The 19,565-nt window shown below is 43.3% G+C and overlaps 2 protein-coding genes across 3 annotated transcripts; one reads left to right on the top strand and one right to left on the bottom strand.

Annotated features, from left to right (window-relative positions):
- The first annotated feature begins 1,610 nt into the window (after positions 1–1,610).
- On the top strand, positions 1,611–7,066 carry LOC106566839 (UDP-glucuronosyltransferase 2A1). The gene is made up of 2 exons (XM_045693120.1): positions 1,611–1,834; positions 5,062–7,066. The coding sequence occupies exon 2, from the start codon at positions 5,069–5,071 to the stop codon at positions 6,695–6,697; it is 1,629 nt and encodes a 542-aa protein (XP_045549076.1). The 5' UTR covers positions 1,611–1,834; positions 5,062–5,068; the 3' UTR covers positions 6,698–7,066.
- A 3,735-nt stretch (positions 7,067–10,801) lies between these two features.
- Positions 10,802–18,314, bottom strand: LOC106566840 (death effector domain-containing protein). Of its 2 annotated transcripts, none has more exons than XM_014135297.2 (5): positions 18,093–18,314; positions 15,324–15,965; positions 13,333–13,437; positions 11,882–12,019; positions 10,802–11,593 (listed from the first exon to the last, which is right to left on the bottom strand). In XM_014135297.2, the coding sequence occupies exons 2-5, from the start codon at positions 15,898–15,900 to the stop codon at positions 11,163–11,165; spliced, it is 1,251 nt and encodes a 416-aa protein (XP_013990772.1). In that variant the 5' UTR covers positions 15,901–15,965; positions 18,093–18,314; the 3' UTR covers positions 10,802–11,162. The 2 variants fall into 2 exon arrangements, with proteins under 2 accessions (XP_013990772.1, XP_013990771.1); XM_014135296.2 differs by having other exon boundaries at positions 18,163–18,313.
- Between the last annotated feature and the right edge of the window lie 1,251 nt (positions 18,315–19,565).

Below are 19,565 nucleotides of genomic sequence, written 5' to 3'. Positions count from 1 at the left end.
CAAGTGGCTCAGGTAGTGCAGCTCATCCAGGATGGCACATCAATGCGAGCTGTGGCAAGAAGGTTTGCTGTGTCTGTCAGCGTAGTGTCCAGAGCATGGAGGCACTACCAGGAGACAGGCCAGTACATCAGGAAACGTGGAGGAGGCCGTAGGAGGGCAACAACCCAGCAGCAGGACCTCTACCTCCGCCTTTGTGCAAGGAGGAGCAGGAGGAGCACTGCCAGAGCCCTGCAAAATGACCTCCAGCAGGCCACAAATGTGCATGTGTCTGCTCAAACGGTCAGAAACAGACTCCATGAGGGTGGTATGAGGGCCCGACGTCCACAGGTGGGGCTTGTGCTTACAGCCCAACACCGTGCAGGACGTTTGGCATTTGCCAGAGAACACCAAGATTGGCATATTCGCCACTGGTGCCCTGTGCTCTTCACAGATGAAAGCAGGTTCACACTGAGCATGTGACAGACGTGACAGAGTCTGGAGACGCCGTGGAGAACGTTGTGGATGACCGGTTTGGCGGTGGGTCAGTCATGGCATTTCTTTGGGGGGCCGCACAGCCCTCCATGTGCTCGCCAGAGGTAGCCTGACTGCCATTAGGTACCGAGATGAGATCCTCAGACCCCTTGTGAGACCATATGCTGGTGCGGTTGGCCCTGGGTTCCTCCTAATGCAAGACAATGCTAGACCTCATGTGGCTGGAGTGTGTCAGCAGTTCCTGCAAGAGGAAGGCATTGATGCTATGGACTGGCCCACCCGTTCCCCAGACCTGAATCCAATTGAGCACATCTTGGACATCATGTCTCGCTCCATCCACCAACGCCACGTTGCACCACAGACTGTCCAGGAGTTGGCGGATGCTTTAGTCCAGGTCTGGGAGGAGATCCGTCAGGAGACCATCCGCCACCTCATCAGGAGCATGCCCAGGCGTTGTAGGGAGGTCATACAGGCACGTGGAGGCCACACACACTACTGAGCCTCATTTTGACTTGTTTTAAGGACATTACATCAAAGTTGGATCAGCCTGTAGTGTGGTTTTCCACTTTAATTTTGAGTGTGACTCCAAATCCAGACCTCCATGGGTTGATAAATTGGATTTCCATTGATTATTTTTGTGTGATTTTGTTGTCAGCACATTCAACTATGTAAAGAAAAAAGTATTTAATAAGATTATTTCATTCATTCAGATCTAGGATGTGTTATTTTAGTGTTCCCTTTATTTTTTTGAGCAGTGTATATAATTACGCCACCCGCAATAACTCAGTTCAAACCCGTCATAAAAAGCTCTATGCAAAGTTGTTTTCTAACTGGTGATGCGCAAATTGCGTGTTAGATATATAATTCCCCTTTAGAGATCATATAACTGCTAATGCTCTTACTATTGGTTTTGAAACAATATTTAATTATGAATGAATATGCTTGCATGGGAATAAATCTCATATCTTGCACTTTTCACGATCACATTGTTTTTGGATTATGAGAGGCTGAGTCATTGTGAATGAATTGTACATAATCTGTTTTTGGGGCAGGCATTGTATTCCAGAACACATGCTTCAGATCAGGCACAACTTCTCTCCTTTGGCTATGGCCCAGACAATGTCAGAAATCTGGGTCAAAGTTCATTTGTACTTTTCCTGTGGTGTGTCAAAGTGCGGCATATATGTTTGGTGTAGTAGTCTCTGAAAAACTGTGTTGAGCAGTAGCGAAGAAACAGCCACTGATAGGATTGCATTTTTCTTTGCCTTGGAGATATTCATCCCTATTTCAAAGTACTCTTTTACTTAAAGGGGCTCTTTGGGGCCACTTTCAACAAGGTGCTCATCATATCTTCCTACCCAAGGTAAGATGTGGCCTTATATTTTGGTATAGTATGTGTGTGTGTTACATTCTGTTCTTTGAAAAATAATATCCATAATACTGTATCAAATAACTTAAAATAAATGTGGTCCAACCCCTGCTTTTTGCAGAGCCGCCCTTACTTTGGGTTCAGGGAAAGTTATGTTACACAAGTGGATGCAAAATGTTAGGATTTTCTGCAAATGAGTAACAGAAAGGTCTACTGGTACCTATACATAACATCCTCAAGCCTAAAGAGCTTCACATTTATGAGCACATTGTTCTCCCCTCCCTCAAACAACTAAATTCTGATTACACTGAATGAGATATCTATGTGCAGTGTATATCATCACATAAAAGTCCATTATCTTGTAAAAACTTGTTTGGCCATGTCCATTGTGGCTCACACAAAGGTTGGTGTCAGGTGAAGGGAGGGATCCAACTTCGGTTCAAGTGTACACCATGACTACAACAGTGGCAGTCAGTGCAGTTTAAGATGAGGGAGGACAATATATATTTTTCATGAGCATGGCCTTATTTCTATTACAGCATATTGGATGACTGTCATTCATATTCCATTCACCCAGTTCAATTTAACTACGATAGATTAAGGCTACTACATGATACTCACATTTTCTCAATACCCATCATGAAGTTTCTACAACCTAGCCTATGAATGAAAGTTTACAACGTAGGTGCACACAGGTTGAGAGAAAATGTTGAGGCGACAGACAGTGACACATGGACAGACAGTGACACATTCAATACTGCCTTGCACACTCTTGCCTGCATCTAGCTGATCTAGGGTGTAATCATTAGTCCAACAGTTGCAAACCAGAGTTACTATTGGACAAATGTAGGTATGTATATTCCTGTTTTGTTCCATTTGCTTCTGTTAAAGAAAAGTTTTTCAACAGAATCAGCGGAATGAATGCACCCCTGATCACGTGTAAACACAGTTCACTTTCATAGCAGCCATGTTGTATTCCTTCTCGCATCTATGCGCTCTCCTCCTCTCACCTTTTCCCTTTGCTTGTGGATTTCAACCCACAACACATCAGTTGTACGTGACCAGGCAAAAAACCTTTCCAAGCCAAACCATATCTTAACCTCTACACACATCCTACATCGTTGTCACCATATTAGCTAAAGTAACGTCATAGTCAACATAGCTAATACAACTAATGCATTAGTAAACCCGCTATGATCATGCAGTAACGTTAGTGTAGTCAGTAAGTAGTTTAGCACTTACACCGGCGGGCCCCAGTGGCAATAAATTAGTCAAACCAAAAGCTTACCTTGACTTGGAGGAGTTCCAGTGTTGTGTTGGATAGTCATTTCCAGCTAGCTAACATAGCATCCCTCTGTTTGAGCAGGGTGCTTGAGTAGGCTAAACTCACTAGCTGCATTTGCTAGCTAAGTAAGTGAAACTTAAAGTGAAAAAATAATAATAATCTCTCTCTCCTTCTTGTCTTTCATTTTGGAAGAAATTAATTTGTTCAAAACTGTTCAACTATTGTCTTTCTCTCTCTTTGAGTCAACTACTGTAGCTTATGCTTTCAGTACTAGATTCGTTCTCTGGTCCTTTGACTGAGGGGACAACATGTCAGTTCATGCTGCAAGAGATCTGATAGGTTGGAGGAAGTCCTCCGGAAGTTGTCATAATTACTGTGTAAGTCTATGGAAGGGGGTGAGAACCATGAGCTTCCTAGGTGTTGTATTGAAGTAAATGCAACTGGTTGAAGCCAGCGCAAAATGCCTACTATTTATGTGTCCAGGTTAAACGTGGGACGTCCCTCATTATAAACAAACAGCCGGTTAAATGCATGGTTAATGCATCATTTTCAGATATATTAGAAGTGATTAATAGACGAAACAACAATGTCATTGAACCAATTGACTGGCCAGAGATCAGGGTATTCATCAGCAAAGACGCAGTGCAAGCTGATAGTATTTTGGACTGATAGTATTTTGGACAACCAAATTGAAGTCAAATTGATTGATGAAATCTAAGTGTGTTAGCTGTATGGTGATTTGCGATTCATAACTTAAATTTTACCGGTACTACCAGTAGTAGTAGGTCAACCGATAACACCAAGACGGAACGCGTTTGAAGTGCACACACGCTTTGCGCAGATCCACAATGATGTGATCTACGGTCTCCAAGGTGGGGCCTTTTCGTGGCAGCCAGACGAGACAATCGAAGGAGGATGCGTTGAGCAAAGTTACTGGGCTCGAATTTAGTCAAGCTTGCTCTATATAGACTGATGCTTCTAATTGTGCATGTTATAAACAAAAAAATGTATTTTGATGATGATAGGTTATACTCTACGGCTGGATATGTGTATTTTTTTTACATTGCTACATTAATTTGGCAGACCTAACTTGATTGACCCTCTTTCTACAAGACCTAGTCTATGACAGGCCTAATCATATTTGTATGAATATTTTGTTAACGCCTATAGGCTATAGAGATGCATTCAGGTAATTAACTTATTATACATAAACATTTATTTTATTACACATTTATTGTCAATCATTCTGCAATTAGATTTTTTGAAATAGTTTACTCTATTGCCCTATACATCACATTCAATTATGAGATTGGATTGCACTTTTTATAATCAGGAATAAAGAAACTGTTACAAGTTATACTTCCCATTGTGTTTCATTTCTCATGGTTATAACAACATTGTAACATCTGCATTCTTTTTAAGAAAAATAGTGTAGGTTTTCCCATGGAATAATATAACTCTTGAAGCTCACATTAGGCCTAGAGCCTGCACAAGTGCCTAGGACAATGTGGTAAAGTTATTCCTTATCCACTTAAAGTTTTTTTTTTTCCCCCGCTTGCCTCAATTTTCTGGGTGGTTAAATCCGTTAAACAATGAATCAATTTTGTCTGGCCTAACCACTATTTATTATCAATAATGGCCTCACTTACCAACATATCTGCCTAGCTTGCTTCATATCCTCTTCTGCTGGGCAATCTTAAAGTTGCAGTATCGCACTGATTTATCTTTTTATCAATGGCAGTCTGTTACCAATGTAGCTAAAAGATAAAAGAACATATGCAACCAATGCATTGAATTCATGTTAGAGATAGTAAACAACTAGTCACATTACTTAATGTGTGTGTGTGTGTGTGGTGGGAGGGGGGGTGGATGAAAACACTTTGACTGTTCAAACACAGAAAGCAACATTATTTGTTACATTCTTTGTCCTCTCCAGACAAACCATGCTAGTCACCGTTGCAGCCCCACTTTGCTTCCCTCCACATCCTGCTCTCTTCCTCCTGACCTGTCTCCTGTGGGTGTTCCCAGCTCAGAGCCATGCTGGCAACATCCTGGTGTACCCTGTGGACGGCAGCCATTGGCTCAACATGGACATCCTCCTGCGAGAGCTGCACCAGCGGGGGCACTCTTTAACGGTGGTCCGCTCGTCCACCAGCTGGTACGTCCCTGAACACGCCCCCCACTACTCCTCCGTCACAGTGCCGGTGCCCGGGGCCAGCAACCTGGAGGACCCACAGTACATGGCATACTTCCTGAAGAGGAGCCTGGAGATATGGACACGAGAGCGCTCCATTTTGTCCTTCATTGAGCTACAGAAGGAGACTATTAATTTGCTGGAGGAGGCCCATCGCGGCAGTGCTGAAATGGCCCTCTTAGCCATGGAGGACAAACAATTAATGGAGAAGCTAAAGGCAGCCAACTTTGATTTAATGTTGACTGATCCTGGATTTGCAGGAGGAGTTGTATTAGGGAATTACTTGGGTCTTCCTATTGTGCTTAACGTTCGTTGGATCACTAATGCAGAGGGACACTTTGCAATTGCACCTTCGCCCCTTTCTTACATACCAACTATCGGGTCACTGGTCACAGATAAAATGAGCTTTGCCAACAAACTGAAAAACTTCTTGCATTATGGAATCGCTCTTTATATTGATTATGGCATAACAAGACCCTTATACCAGGGTGTGATCAACAAATTCATCGATCCAAACACCAACATCTATTCTCTCATTCAGGGGGCTGACCTATGGCTGATGAGAGTGGACTTTGTGTTCGAGTTCCCACGCCCCACCATGCCCAACGTGGTCTACATGGGGGGCTTCCAGTGTAAGCCTTCTAAGCCTTTGCCCGCAGAGTTAGAGGCATTTATGCAGAGCTCGGGGGAACATGGGGTCGTGGTCATGTCTTTGGGGAGTCTGCTGGGTAGCCTCCTACCGGAGATCTCAGAGGTCATTGCAGCTGCCTTCGCCCTCCTGCCTCAGAAGGTGGTGTGGAGACACACGGGAGAGAAGCCCTCTACTCTAGGCAACAACACACTGTTGGTGAACTGGCTGCCTCAGAACGACCTACTGGGCCATCCCAAAACAAGAGCCTTTGTGACACATGGGGGCACCAATGGGATCTATGAGGCCATCTACCATGGGGTTCCCATGTTAGGCCTTCCTCTCATCTTTGACCAGTTTGACAACATGCTGCGTCTACAGACCAGGGGTGTGGCGAAGGTTCTCGAGGTGACGGCCCTAAAGGTGGAACCTATGACACAGACACTGACAGACATCCTGGACGAGAGTAAGCCCTATAGAGACAATATGCGCAGGATGTCAAAGCTCCACCATGATACACCGCTCAAACCAATGGACAACGCCATCTTCTGGCTAGAATTTGCTATGAGACACAAGGGTGCAGCACACTTGCGCACTGAGTCCTACAAGATGCCCTGGTATGCTTACCACAATGTGGATGTGCTGGTACTTCTCCTGACTGTTGTAGTCTCTGTCCTGTTACTAACGCTAATGACTTGCAAGGTTTTAGGCAGGGCTCTTTGCCAAAAGAAAAAGGAAAAACTGGAGTAATTTCTGAAGAATTTGTTTTACATTCGACAGTACATTCAAATTATCTGGTGCAATTGAAATCCACTACAAGACAAATGGGCATGAAACTTTTGATCAAAATGAGACTATAGATGATTAATCAATCACTCTTTTTCTTGTAATAAAATAAAAACAGCAGTTTAGCAAATGTTAAATCAATGCAATTTTGTCAATGTCACAATATTGCTAATACAACAAACATCTTTATAGATTTTTAAATAACTTTTTTATTTATTTTTTTACAGACATTAAAATGTACCAATCACCTATAACCATGTTCATACTCACATAATACCACAATCTCTTTCTTGGTCAACACAAAATAATTACAAAATAAAATGGTCGACACAACAATGTGATGCATTTTTTGCTTTTATGTCCTAGATTTCTGAGTGGTGGAGTTGACTAATGTTTGTGTGGTACAGCTAAATATTTTAAACAGTTAAAAAATAAAGTGCCCATCAGCTGTATGGTATTGACAATACACATCTCTCCAATTTAAGAACAGTCCCATTTGCTTGCACTACGCAAGAAAAATGCATTAAAAAAGTTGCAAAGCAAATTAAATATAACCTAACGAATTATCTACAGGTTACAAAAGTTGTCTCAAGTTTCCGGGGATCATGATCAGACATGCAATCTATCTTAAGTCAGATGTTTAAAAACGAATATAGAACCTATATACTGAGTGTACAAAAAATTAGGAACACCTGCTCCTTCCATGACATACTGACCAGGTGAATACTGCTGAAAACTATGATCCCGTATTGATGTCACCTGTTAAATCCACTTCAATCAGTGTAGATGAAGAGGTGGAGACAGAGTAAAGAAGGATTTTTAAGCCTTGAAATAATTGAGACATAGATTGTGTATGTGTGACATTCAGAGCGTGAATGGGCAAGACATACCAAGACATGCCTTTGAATGAGGTATGGCAGTAGGTGCCAAGAACTGCAACGCTGCTGGGTTTTTCACACAACAGTTTTCCGTGTGTATCAACAATGGTCCACCACCCAAAGGACATCCAGCCAATTTGACACAACTGTGGGAAGCACTGGGGTCAACATGGGCCAGCATCCCTGTGGAACGCTTGACACCTTGTAGAGTCCATGCCCGACGAATTGAGACTCTTCTGAGGGCAAAAGGGGGTGCAACTCAATATAAGGAAGGTGTTCCTAATTTTTTTATACACTGTGTACAATAGATACCACTTTGCAACTTTGCTATATTCCATTAGGAAAACATATCCCATCGTAACAGTGGCTTTAAAGTGTGGTGTGTCCTTTTCTGACATGTGCCCAAGGGTTGGTATGGCAAACTCCTCAATAACTTCAGTTGGCCGAGGGGACGTTTTTATACAACTATCTAAAGATAATTTGGTTAGAATTCCTTTTAAATGTTTTTTTTCTCCTATTAAAAGCAAGAAAAGGTAGCAGTAAAACTGATACTAAAATTAAAGATGGCATGTGTCATATTGCTAAACAATCCTAATTTAATGTCTGGCGTTCTTACTTCAAACTACCAGACAGAACCTTTTATGTACCAAGATTAGATTTTAGCACCAATTAGGACTAGCTATTTTATTAAATGACCATATAAAGGGGAATGTCACTGATCATTTTATTAACTAGAGTTAAAATCAAGAGTGATTTTTGATAGTGGTTTCATCTTCCATAAAAAAAATTAATTGCTGCTCTGCAAAAGTGTGAAAAATGCTCATCTTGTAGGCTATAACATTCATTTACCAACAAATTAAAAAATGAGGGGAATACAAAAATTACAGATACTTCACTCTAGATTTAACTATATTACCTTTTCATGTGGGAGGAATCTTCTGGATAGTGAACATCCGTTCAACGTAACAGATGTACACAGTATACACTGTTTAACAGAGGCAGTGGATTTGTGGATTTAGAAGAGAGCGGTTTCACCTCTCACAAATATAACGATAATAAAACAATTGCTTAAAGAAAGAATAAATGTAGCATTTTTTCAAATTAAATGCAAATATTGACATACAAATCAGTAAGAAATCTGAGCCATGGCTGAATACAATTTAACAATGTTTTATACGGGAGAGTAGACGGGCAATTCCACAGTACGGTAAAAGTGACACGAGGCAGGTTTACATTGCAATGTCACATCAAAAGAATGTGCCACGTGTAATGGAAACGGCAGATATGAGAATTATTATCCGTTCGACATGGGTGGATTTTTCTGTCGTCTAACTTTATTTGTTGCGACACATTATAGAACGTTTTTCAAATAAATTATGATTGCCGAATAATTTTGAATGTATGCGGGCATGTGCTATCACGTAACTATATAGCTCCACTCCACATTTCATTGTAAATGCCTACTGCTTGCTAAATCTATTTTTCAATTATAAAAATTCCCTGAATTGCTTCGCCCTGCTTTTCTGGTTGGCTGGATGCAAGTTTCACCATCCAATTATTACAGATCTACAGGAGTCACCATGGCACGGACCATGAATATGGCAAATAAGACCTCTCGATTTGCACAGCGGTCTAAAGCACTGCATCGCTAGAGGCATTACTACAGACCTGGGTTCGATCCCAGGCTGTCGAAGGCAACCAGGAGACCCATGAGGCGGCTCACAATTGGCCCAGCGTCGTCCAGGTTAGGCCGGCGGGATATCCTTGTCCCATCACGCTCTAGCGACTCCTTGTGGCGGGCCGGGCGCATGCACACTGACTGCGGTCGTCAGCTGGACTGTGTTTCCGCCAACACACTGGTGCGGCTGGTTAAGCGAGCAGTGCGGCTTGGCAGGGTTGTGTTTCAGGGGATGCAGGGCTCTGGACCGTCACCTCTCCCAAGTCCGTACGGGAGTTGCAGCGACGGTGCAAGACTAACTCCCAATTGGATATTATGAAAAAGGGGTCAAATGTACCCCAAAAAATATATAAATATAACAAAGACTACGGCAAATACTAGTCAACTATTGCATTGTATCCAGATAACTTGGTCTACCTGAGACATGAAACAGATGGCGGGGAGGGCATACAGGCTGTCGCCAATTTACTCACGCGCAATTTGCCTAAATGGATAATGGAAACACTTCACCCATTTCATTTTTATTCAACACTTTCAGGCTTTTTTCCTCCATGTGCCGTCATTACGCCCAGCTGTTTTTTTTTTTTTACACACAACAGTTAAATGGAAATGCACCATAGCAGGCAATTGTCGCAACAATTTTCTATGCAAACTTTGTAAATGTCGACAGAACAAAATATATAATTCACTTGACAAGTTGATGGAAACAAAGCTACTGAGACTTTTTAAATGTACGTTAAACAAAAACCAAATGATTAACTTTGCAATCAAACCTTACAACTCTATGCATATTTTTACAATTCCTACTGAAAATGTTACAAAAACACAGAACAGTGCCAATGCAAAGCTTGGTAACAGAATGACGGTTTATGCTGTCATTCGGTTACCAAACTTGGCATATGCAATATTCTGTGGAAATGTTTAAAACAAGTTATTGTGCATAGAGTTGTATGGTTTGTTTAACTTTGCAATCATAGGTTTTTGTTTGGCATACATTTTAAAGTGAAACACCGGAGTCTGTGTTACTGCTACCGTGGAATTGCCCAGATACAGTATTTAGGGAGCAAAATGACTTCAACATGACTTACCATTTAAAAAAATATATATATATAACTGCATTCTATACGTTGTTGAATGTATGTTTGTGTTGAAACAATTTTCAAGCACTTCTGACACCTCTCGGTAAGGTTAATATTTTTTTCCTTCTCAAAGTGCTGGTACCTTGTTGTCAAATGAACAAATATTGTGAATCATTCTTGTTGATTTGGTTCACAATATTTGTTCATTTGACAACAAGCTACCAGCAGTTTGAGAAAAATTCAGACTTATTTACTACCAAATAATTATATGATGGTAATGTCTCTGGCTTACAAGGATTTTGTCCTAGCCTGGCAATAAACAAAATGCAAAATGTCCCAACAGTGACTTGCCTGTTTATAGCCATGTGAAGTAATAGTCTACAAGGGGACATTTCATGAACACTTTTTGGGAAAGAGATGTGTGATACCAAAAGAAAATGTAAAATCTGATTTTATAGTCAACTCACAAGTTACAAATAGAACATTTTAGCATTGTCCTTCCAGCAGAAAATATTAGCATTGTCCTTCCAGCAGAAAGAACAAAACCCTTCAACTTTCAAAACACTTCTCTTCAGTCTGTGTTCCACATCTGCTGACTCACTTGCTTTGGCTCACTTTTATTTCACATTCCCTTCATAGATGAAAGGGCAGGGCACCCAGCATTCTCCCTCACACTTCTTCCTGAAACAGAACAGCCTTTTCACTTTTGTTGCTCCTGTCCTCACCATGAAGTCAAGTTCTCTTATTTGGGACACGGGTTCCCCCTCTGCTAAAAGCAGCAGACGCATGCGTTTCTAGGATGGAGTCTCTCTGCTCCCTCCAAGTGCGGCTGCGGCTTCAGCTGCAGACCCTGCCCCCACTCCTGTGACCAGGTTCCGGAGCAGCTTGCGGCGGCCAGCCTGATAGTCCTCCTCATCCACATTGACCAGGAGTTTGATGGCCTCATGGCCCACCGCCTGTTTGAGTGAGTCTGTGATGAAGACGCCCTTCAGGGCCTCCAGCAGGGAGCCGTTGATGTAGTCCCGCCAAAAAGCATCTAGGTAGGTGAGCTCTGAGAACTTGATGTCGCAGATGATGGAGCCCAGGTCCCGGGACTTGAGGATAGTGTTTGCCTGGTTGAACCTCTCAAACTGCCTCTCCAGAGCCTCCTGCTTGTTGGAGAAAACGTTTCCCAGAAGAGCTGATTCATGTTGGCAGTACTCAGCGCGCACTCGTAGGCGGATGTCTGCAGGGTTGTGGGGTGAATAGGGAAGAGCAAGGGGAGGGGTGACACAGAGGAAGAGGTGTGCCGTCTATTGGAAATTATACTGTCAATGAATCATGCCGCAATCTTTCATTTTTAATCAGCGTCTGTATAATTTGGCGCAGATCTGTATGCATGTGCTTTAGCCAAGTCCTTTGTCATTCATTGTCATGAAATAACTGACAAAAAGTAGATACAACCTTTGAAAGCATAAAGTTACTTAAGAATTATTTTTCTTCGTGCTTTCATACACACTCAAAATGCCCTTACCACAGGTTTGCTTTTCCCTGCAGTCTCCTGTGGCGTAGGCCCTCTTTCTTTTGCGGCTGGGTAATGGGGGGCCTGGCTTGGTGCGGGAAGGGCCCACCTGGGTCCCCGATGGAGAACAGCAGATCACAGGCTGGGGACCTGTTAGTGGAGTGGGGGGGGGGGGCAAAGACATTTACAGATGTAAATATGTCACTATTTCCAACAATTCTATTAATTCCCCCAACACACATACACTACATCACCAAAAGTATGTGGACACCTGCTCGTCAAACATGTTATTCCAAAATCAAGGGCAATAATATGGAATTGCACCCCCCCCCATTTGCTGTTGTAAAAGCCTCCACTCTTCTGGGAATGCTTTCCACTAGCTGTTGGAACATTGCTGCGGGGACTTGCCTTCATTCAGCCACAAGAGCATTAGTGAGGTCAGGCACTGATGTTGGGCGATTAGGCCTGGCTCGCAGTCGGTGTTCCAATTCATCACAAAGGTGTTCGATGGGGTTGGGGTCAGGCCTCTGTGCAGGCCAGTCAAGTTCTTCCACACCGATCTCAACAAACCATTTCTATATGGACCTTGCTTTGTGCACAGGGGTATTGTCATGCTGAAAACAGGAAAGGGCTTCCCAAACTTTTGCCACAAAGAATGTCATTGTAGCTTTAAGATTTCCCTTCACTAGAACTAAGGGACCGAGCCAGAAACATGAACTGCCTCAGACCATTATTCTTCCTCCACCAAACTTTACAGTTGGCACTGTGCATTGGGGCAGGTAGCATTATCCTGGCATCTGCAAACCCAGATTAGTCCGTCAGACTGCCAGATGGTGAAGCGATTCTTTACTTCAGAGAACGCGTTTCTACTGCTCTAAAGTCAAATGGTGGAGAGCTACCACTCCAGACGACACTTGGTGTTGCGCATAGTGATCTTAGGCGTGTGTGCGGCTGCACAGCCATGGAAACCCATTTCATGAAGCTCCTGACGAACACTTCTTGTGCTGACGTTGCTTCCAGAGGTAGTTTTTAACTCGGCAGGGAGTGTTGCAACTGAGGACAGAACTTTTACATGCTTCAGCACTTCGCGGTCCCAGTCGGTGAGCTTTTGTGGTCTACCACTTCGCAGCTGAGCCCTTGTTGCTCCTAGACGTTACCACTTCACAATAACAACACTTACAGTTGACCAGGGCAGCTCTACCAGGGCAGAAATTTGACTAACTCACTTGTTGGAAAAGTGACATCCTATGATGGTGCCACATTGAAAGTCACTGAGCTCTTCAGTAAGGCCATTCCACTACCAATGTTTTTCTATGGCGTTTGCATGCTGTGTGCTCAATTTTATACACCTGTCAGCAACGGGTGTAGCTGAAATAGCCAAATCCACTCATTTGAAGCAGTGTCCACAGACTACATACAGTATACTGAAGTATGTAGCTGTATACATGCAGAGCCAAACTCACCTGTCCTTCTGTGGGGTGCAGCCTCCCTGCCCTCTCCTCCTCTTCTGGGGGACACATAACGCACCGACGTCTCTTCCAGGTACTTATCCACTGGGTCTGGGCACACTGAAAGGTAAAGCACATGAAGGCTTTTGGTTAGTGACTTAAAATATACTGCTCAAAAAAATAAAGGGAACACTAAAATAACACATCCTAGATCTGAATGAATGAAGTAATCTTATTAAATACTTTTTTCTTTACATAGTTGAATGTGCTGACAACAAAATCACAAAAATAATCAATGGAAATCCAATTTATCAACCCATGGAGGACTGGATTTGGAGTCACACTCAAAATTAAAGTGGAAAACCACACTACAGGCTGATCCAACTTTGATGCAATGTCCTTAAAACAAGTCAAAATGAGGCTCGGTAGTGTGTGTGGCCTCCACGTGCCTGTATGACCTCCCTACAACGCCTGGGCATGCTCCTAATGAGGTGGCGGATGGTCTCCTGAGGGATCTCCTCCCAGACCTGGACTAAAGCATCCGCCAACTCCTGGACAGTGTGGTGCAACGTGGCGTTGGTGGATGGAGCGAGACATGATGTCCCAGATGTGCTCAATTGGATTCAGGTCTGGGGAACGGGCGGGCCAGTCCATAGCATCAATGCCTTCCTCTTGCAGGAACTGCTGACACACTCCAGCCACATGAGGTCTAGCATTGTCTTGCATTAGGAGGAACCCAGGGCCAACCGCACCAGCATATGGTCTCACAAGGGGTCTGAGGATCTCATCTCGGTACCTAATGGCAGTCAGGCTACCTCTGGCGAGCACATGGAGGGCTGTGCAGCCCCCCAAAGAAATGCCACCCCACACCATGACTGACCCACCGCCAAACCGGTCATGCTGGAGGATGTTGCAGGCAGCAGAACGTTCTCCACGGCGTCTCCAGACTCTGTCACGTCTGTCACGTGCTCAGTGTGAACCTGCTTTCATCTGTGAAGAGCACAGGGCGCCAGTGGCGAATATGCCAATCTTGGTGTTCTCTGGCAAATGCCAAACGTCCTGCACGGTGTTGGGCTGTAAGCACAAGCCCCACCTGTGGACGTCGGGCCCTCATACCACCCTCAAGGAGTCTGTTTCTGACCGTTTGAGCAGACACATGCACATTTGTGGCCTGCTGGAGGTCATTTTGCAGGGCTCTGGCAGTGCTTCTCCTGCTCCTCCTTGCACAAAGGCGGAGGTAGCGGTCCTGCTGCTGTGTTGTTGCCCTCCTACGGCCTCCTCCACGTCTCCTGATGTACTGGCCTGTCTCCTGGTAGCGCCTCCATACTCTGAACACTACGCTGACAGACACAGCAAACCTTCTTGCCACAGCTCGCATTGATGTGCCATCCTGGATGAGCTGCACTACCTGAGCCTCTTGTGTGGGTTGTAGACTCCATCTCATGCTACCACTAGAGTGAAAGCACCGCCAGCATTCAAAAGTGACCAAAACATCAGCCAGGAAGCATAGGAGCTGAGAAGTGGTCTGTGGTCCCCACCTGCAGAACCACTCCTTTATTGGGGGTGTCTTGCTAATTGCCTATAATTTCCACCTGTTGTCTATTCCATTTGCACAACAGCATGTGAAATGTATTATCAATCAGTGTTGCTTCCTAAGTGGACAGTTTGATTTCACAGAAGTGTGATTGACTTGGAGTTACATTGTGTTGTTTAAGTGTTCCCTTTATTTTTTTGAGCAGTGTACTTCAATTTTAATTTCAAATTTAATGTAAACTCTCAATTATTAACTAAGGGACTAGAAAGTGTGTTTTCAAGATGGCGAGAAGTGGAGGGGGAAAAAAAAAATCGGAATAACATTTAGGAGATTGACAACATAACATTTTGCAGATCGGGAATCTACGTTTCTCTGTCTCAACACCATTACATGTAGTTTGGTCTTTCATATTTTTAATAAAATGACAGTGGGCCTGAAAAAGGCAAAGTTTGAGAAGGAAACCAACACTTACCGGTCTGTCTCTTCCTGAGTGTGACGTAGGGCAGCAGGTCGTGCCGTGTGATGATGCGAAGCAGCTGCAGGACGTGTCTGAAGTTGGTCTCATCACATCGCCCCTGGCGCTCCAGAGCTAGCAGGAAGTCCCGGCCACTCCTGATGCCACCGCGCTCATACTCGTCAATAACATCCACGAACAGGAATGAGAGCACTCGCACGTCGCGGTGCGTGAGCTGGGCTCCCACTATGTCGAACATGCGGTGCAGTGAGTACAAGCCGTAAGCATTGTCTACGGCCTCCTCGGGCCAGGGTTCAAAGCGTCCTGACGAGGGCGTCCTTGAGGAGGCAGAGTTAGTGCAGGAGGCCAACGTGCCCCTATTCACTGCCACTCCGCTGGAGGTCCCCACCGACGAGGAACCCACACCACCCATCAGACCTGTGTGGGAGGCAGGGTGCGCCGCAGCACTACTCTGAGTAGAGTCCAGCTGGTTTGGATGAATGTGAGGCCTACCCTGGTGAGCTAATGAGTTCTGGGGGACGAGGATGGGAGGGTTGACGTTTGCATTGGGGAGGGAATGCTGCTGTGAGGTCATCACTGTGTTAGGAGTGGACGATCCCAACAACTTCTGTGTTGTGTCTGAATACTTCAACTGCTTTCCTACAAGAAAAGGATGGACAAAACACTATTCACACCTAAAGTAACCACATTTAAAATACACAAATGCGGGACAACAGGATGATTTTGCAGGACAGTGTGAGCTTACATAAATACAAACATTTGGTAGCACACCCCTGCCAAATGTTAATGGCTTCATCATAATTTCTTAAAGGTTGTACCAACAAATGTAGCTTATTGAATATATTTATAGAATATGCATAAAAATGCATCCTTCAATTGCAACCTGTGCATATGCCCACAATTTCTATTTTTAATAGGCTACCCTCAAACACCAAATTGGGCATAACAAATTTCAAAATAGACCATGGCATGATCAATGTCAATCTTGAATGATAATTCTGGTTTTACCAGTGAAATGTAAAAAAATGTGTCTGCATTCTAATCATTTGATCTCAATCAGTTTCATTGGGAATATAGATTTAGATGTTCTTGAATTGCTGTTTCGTGAATACATTAGAGCAGATGGTGTTAAACTATATACCCTTCTGGTATTCTGTTTCAATCAAAGAAGTCTGCCTAGTAGCTCGCACTGTGGCCGCATGAGATTTATTATTAAAATGTTTTTACATTTAGCCTATCATCCTAAAATCTCTTTAGACATTGTGGTGTTTTAGGTGTAACAGCAACGTTATACTATTATATTTGGTTACGTAAAATACTAATTAATCATTGATATCTTCGAAGACTGATTCAGCTTTTACTAAAGTGGTACATCGGAAGCGCTGCACCACTGCAGTCTGCTGCACTGAACGAGCAATTGAAGCGCACCTAGCCTACTCTTTTGCCTCGCGCTAAATTTGGTGATGCAGAAATGAGAGACCACAGTTTGGCTGTTTTTTGAAAATCTGGGAATATTTCTGGTTCGTCTCAGGGAATGGATAACTGCTGGGAAGGGAGACTTAAAACGGGATTGAGTGAAGTGGTTGCAAATATGTTGAATAAGCAACTGATGAGCCTCACAACTTTGACGAAATTACCTTGTACATTTTAGTTTTAACATCACCAGTAGGTTTAGGCTACCACATCCTTATGAAATGTATATTTTCATAAACGCAAAGTGACTGCAAAAGACACGCTGGAATGTCTAACTGAAAAACGCTTACCTGTAACTATGTGTTGAAATATTTGATTTATGTATTTTTATTATTGAACGCAAATACAGAATTTTCCCTGGAGTTCAACTCAGCGGGAATGCCCTTGTGCCAATTGAATATCAGCGTATGTAGTACGTCAGTCACGGCCGCTAGGTCTCCAGTTGAGCAACACAAAATGAGGGAAACGTCGCCTGTTGTTTTCCAGTGTTTCCCAACCAGGGGTACTAGGCCACCTAGGGGTACTTGAAGACTCATGAGACCATTGGTAAAGTGCACACGAGGGGGTACTTCAAGGGTACCCTGGGCAGAGCAAAATGTACCGAAAAAGGTTGGGAATCAAAGTTTTTATTAAAAGTATGAATGTCAGTAACTGTTACCCCGCGGAAGGACTGCAGTTGTACAGGACAAACATAGGTATATGTAAGCGTTTTCAGAATTGACATGTTTTCAAGTATCGACTGATGGTGACCCAATGTTGATAATTGCGCTACCAGTTATCAATACTCAACTCCGCCTCGGAGAACTGGCTAGATTGAGGCGTTCCTCAACTAAACTACTGTTAACTAATCACAACAGTCGGGAAGTTAGCGTAGCTTGTTGTAAACAGTAATGACCAGCTAGCGAACGCTAGATTACTAACTAGCTACCTACATGATGACATTGTTGACTGTCGCTAACCCTAAATGGCTAGCTAACCCTAGCTAGCTGGCTAAACCACGCAGCTAACTGGCTAGCCACCTTGCTACAAATAAGCAGCTTGTTATTGTGAAAACGTAGCTAGCTAAAGTTAGCTACGTCAACTAGTTTCAATTTAGATAAACTAGTTAGTTAGCTAAATATTTCAGTTACACACAACAAAATACTACAAAAATGTTTAGTCATAAAATAAACGACACCACCAGTAACTAACTAGTTTTTCAAAAAAGCTAGTTAGCTAACAAGGACTAGGTCGCTTATGCTAGTTGGCTAACTTTAGCAAAGTAGATAACGTTACCTGACTATTGATGCTTACCTTAGCTACGTTTCCTTGAGTTAATACCTTGATTCAAAGTAATTTAACTGGAAATACCGTAGATACTTACTTAACGTTTTTGGTTGAACGCTTAACTAGCTCCTTCAAGATCAGAAAACACAATTATGGTGTATAATTTCACACTCTTTCACGAGGCTAACAATTAGCATGCCCATTTTCGTTTCTCAGCTAAAATGAAAGAACATCCGGTACACTACGCAGTATTAACATCCGGGTTACAATGGTTTAGACTAGTGAGTCTCAAATTCGGTACACGTTAGAATTTCCTTCTTCGAAGTTCTCTCTCTTGAAGTATTCTTTGATCTAAACACAGTTGGCTAGGTAAAAACACACATGTTTCTCTACATGAGATGGATTGTTTGTTTATGACAACAAAAACAGGATTAATGTGTTTGGGTTATGATAGGTGATATGAAGCTCATTTACAAATTAGGGACAGTTCGACATTTACTGGGGGGAAGGGATGGCAAACTTTTTATTGTTGCTTTCGGCAAGGTTGTGTGTTTTTTTTTATTGTGCACGGGAGGGTATTACATTTTTTCCCCCTGGTTACATTCACTCTTTTGCAGGTTTTACTATATAATTTCTTGCATCCTAGCTGAATTTACGCATCAGCTTGCATGCGCCTCTCCTATATCAAGGTGTTTTGGTACTTCCCTTATGCGCCACACTTTTCCGACTGCTAACTTTCACAATACCACAGGTCAATATAGTGTCAATTCTGTCTATCCTGCCCTCTATCCACCATTCATAATGACGGAAGTGGTAGATGGATCATTTGTCCAGATCTGCAATAGGCTAACTAGCAATCAAACCACATCGGCCAATCTGCAGTTGCTTCATCCCACTGCTAGCTTGCTTCTGAAGCTCAGCAGGGTGGTCCTGGTCAGTTCCTGGATGGGAGACCAGATGCTGCTGGGAAGTAGTGTTGGACAGCCAGTAGGAGGCACTCTTTCCTCTGGTCTAAAATAAAATATCCCAATGCCCCAGGGCAGTGATTGGAGACATTTCCCTGTGTGTAGGGGTGCCGTCTTTCGGATGGGATGTTAAACAGGTGTCCTGACTCTCTGTGGTCACTAAAGATCCCATGGCACATATTGTAAGAGTAGGGGTGTTAACCCTGGTGTCCTGGCTAAATTCCCAATCTGTCCCTCATACCATCCTGGTTACCTAATCATCCCCAGCTTACAATTGGCTCATTCATCCCCCTTCCTCTCCCCTGTAACTATTCCCCAGGTCATTGCTGTAAATGAGAATGTGTTCTCAGTCAACCTACCTGGTAAAATAAGGGTTAAATAAAATAAATTAAAAGCTGCATACATTTTCAATATGAATCCACAAGAACAAATAGGAATAGCTGATAGGCAGTGGAAAGCCCAGGTGCAGCATTGCGCATGAAAGAACATTGAAGACATGAGACATGCAGCTCAAAAAGCTCCCATAGAATATCTT

Source organism: Salmo salar, chromosome ssa13 (genome assembly GCF_905237065.1).
Source record: "Salmo salar chromosome ssa13, Ssal_v3.1, whole genome shotgun sequence".
In the NCBI taxonomy this organism is placed as follows: domain Eukaryota; kingdom Metazoa; phylum Chordata; class Actinopteri; order Salmoniformes; family Salmonidae; genus Salmo; species Salmo salar.
The sequence above is the reverse complement of the archived record's forward strand: the minus strand, read 5'-3'. Positions and strand labels throughout refer to the sequence as shown.

Coding starts and splice junctions, on each gene's coding strand:
- LOC106566839 (XM_045693120.1), top strand. CDS start 5,069: ATGCTAGTCACCGTTGCAGCCCCACTTTGCTTCCCTCCACATCCTGCT.
- LOC106566840 (XM_014135297.2), bottom strand. CDS start 15,900: ATGACCTCACAGCAGCATTCCCTCCCCAATGCAAACGTCAACCCTCCC. Junction 13,438..15,323: donor ACTCAGGAAGAGACAGACCG/GTAAGTGTTGGT, acceptor TTTACCTTTCAG/TGTGCCCAGACCCAGTGGAT. Junction 11,594..11,881: donor CAGGGAAAAGCAAACCTGTG/GTAAGGGCATTT, acceptor ACAACCCTGCAG/ACATCCGCCTACGAGTGCGC.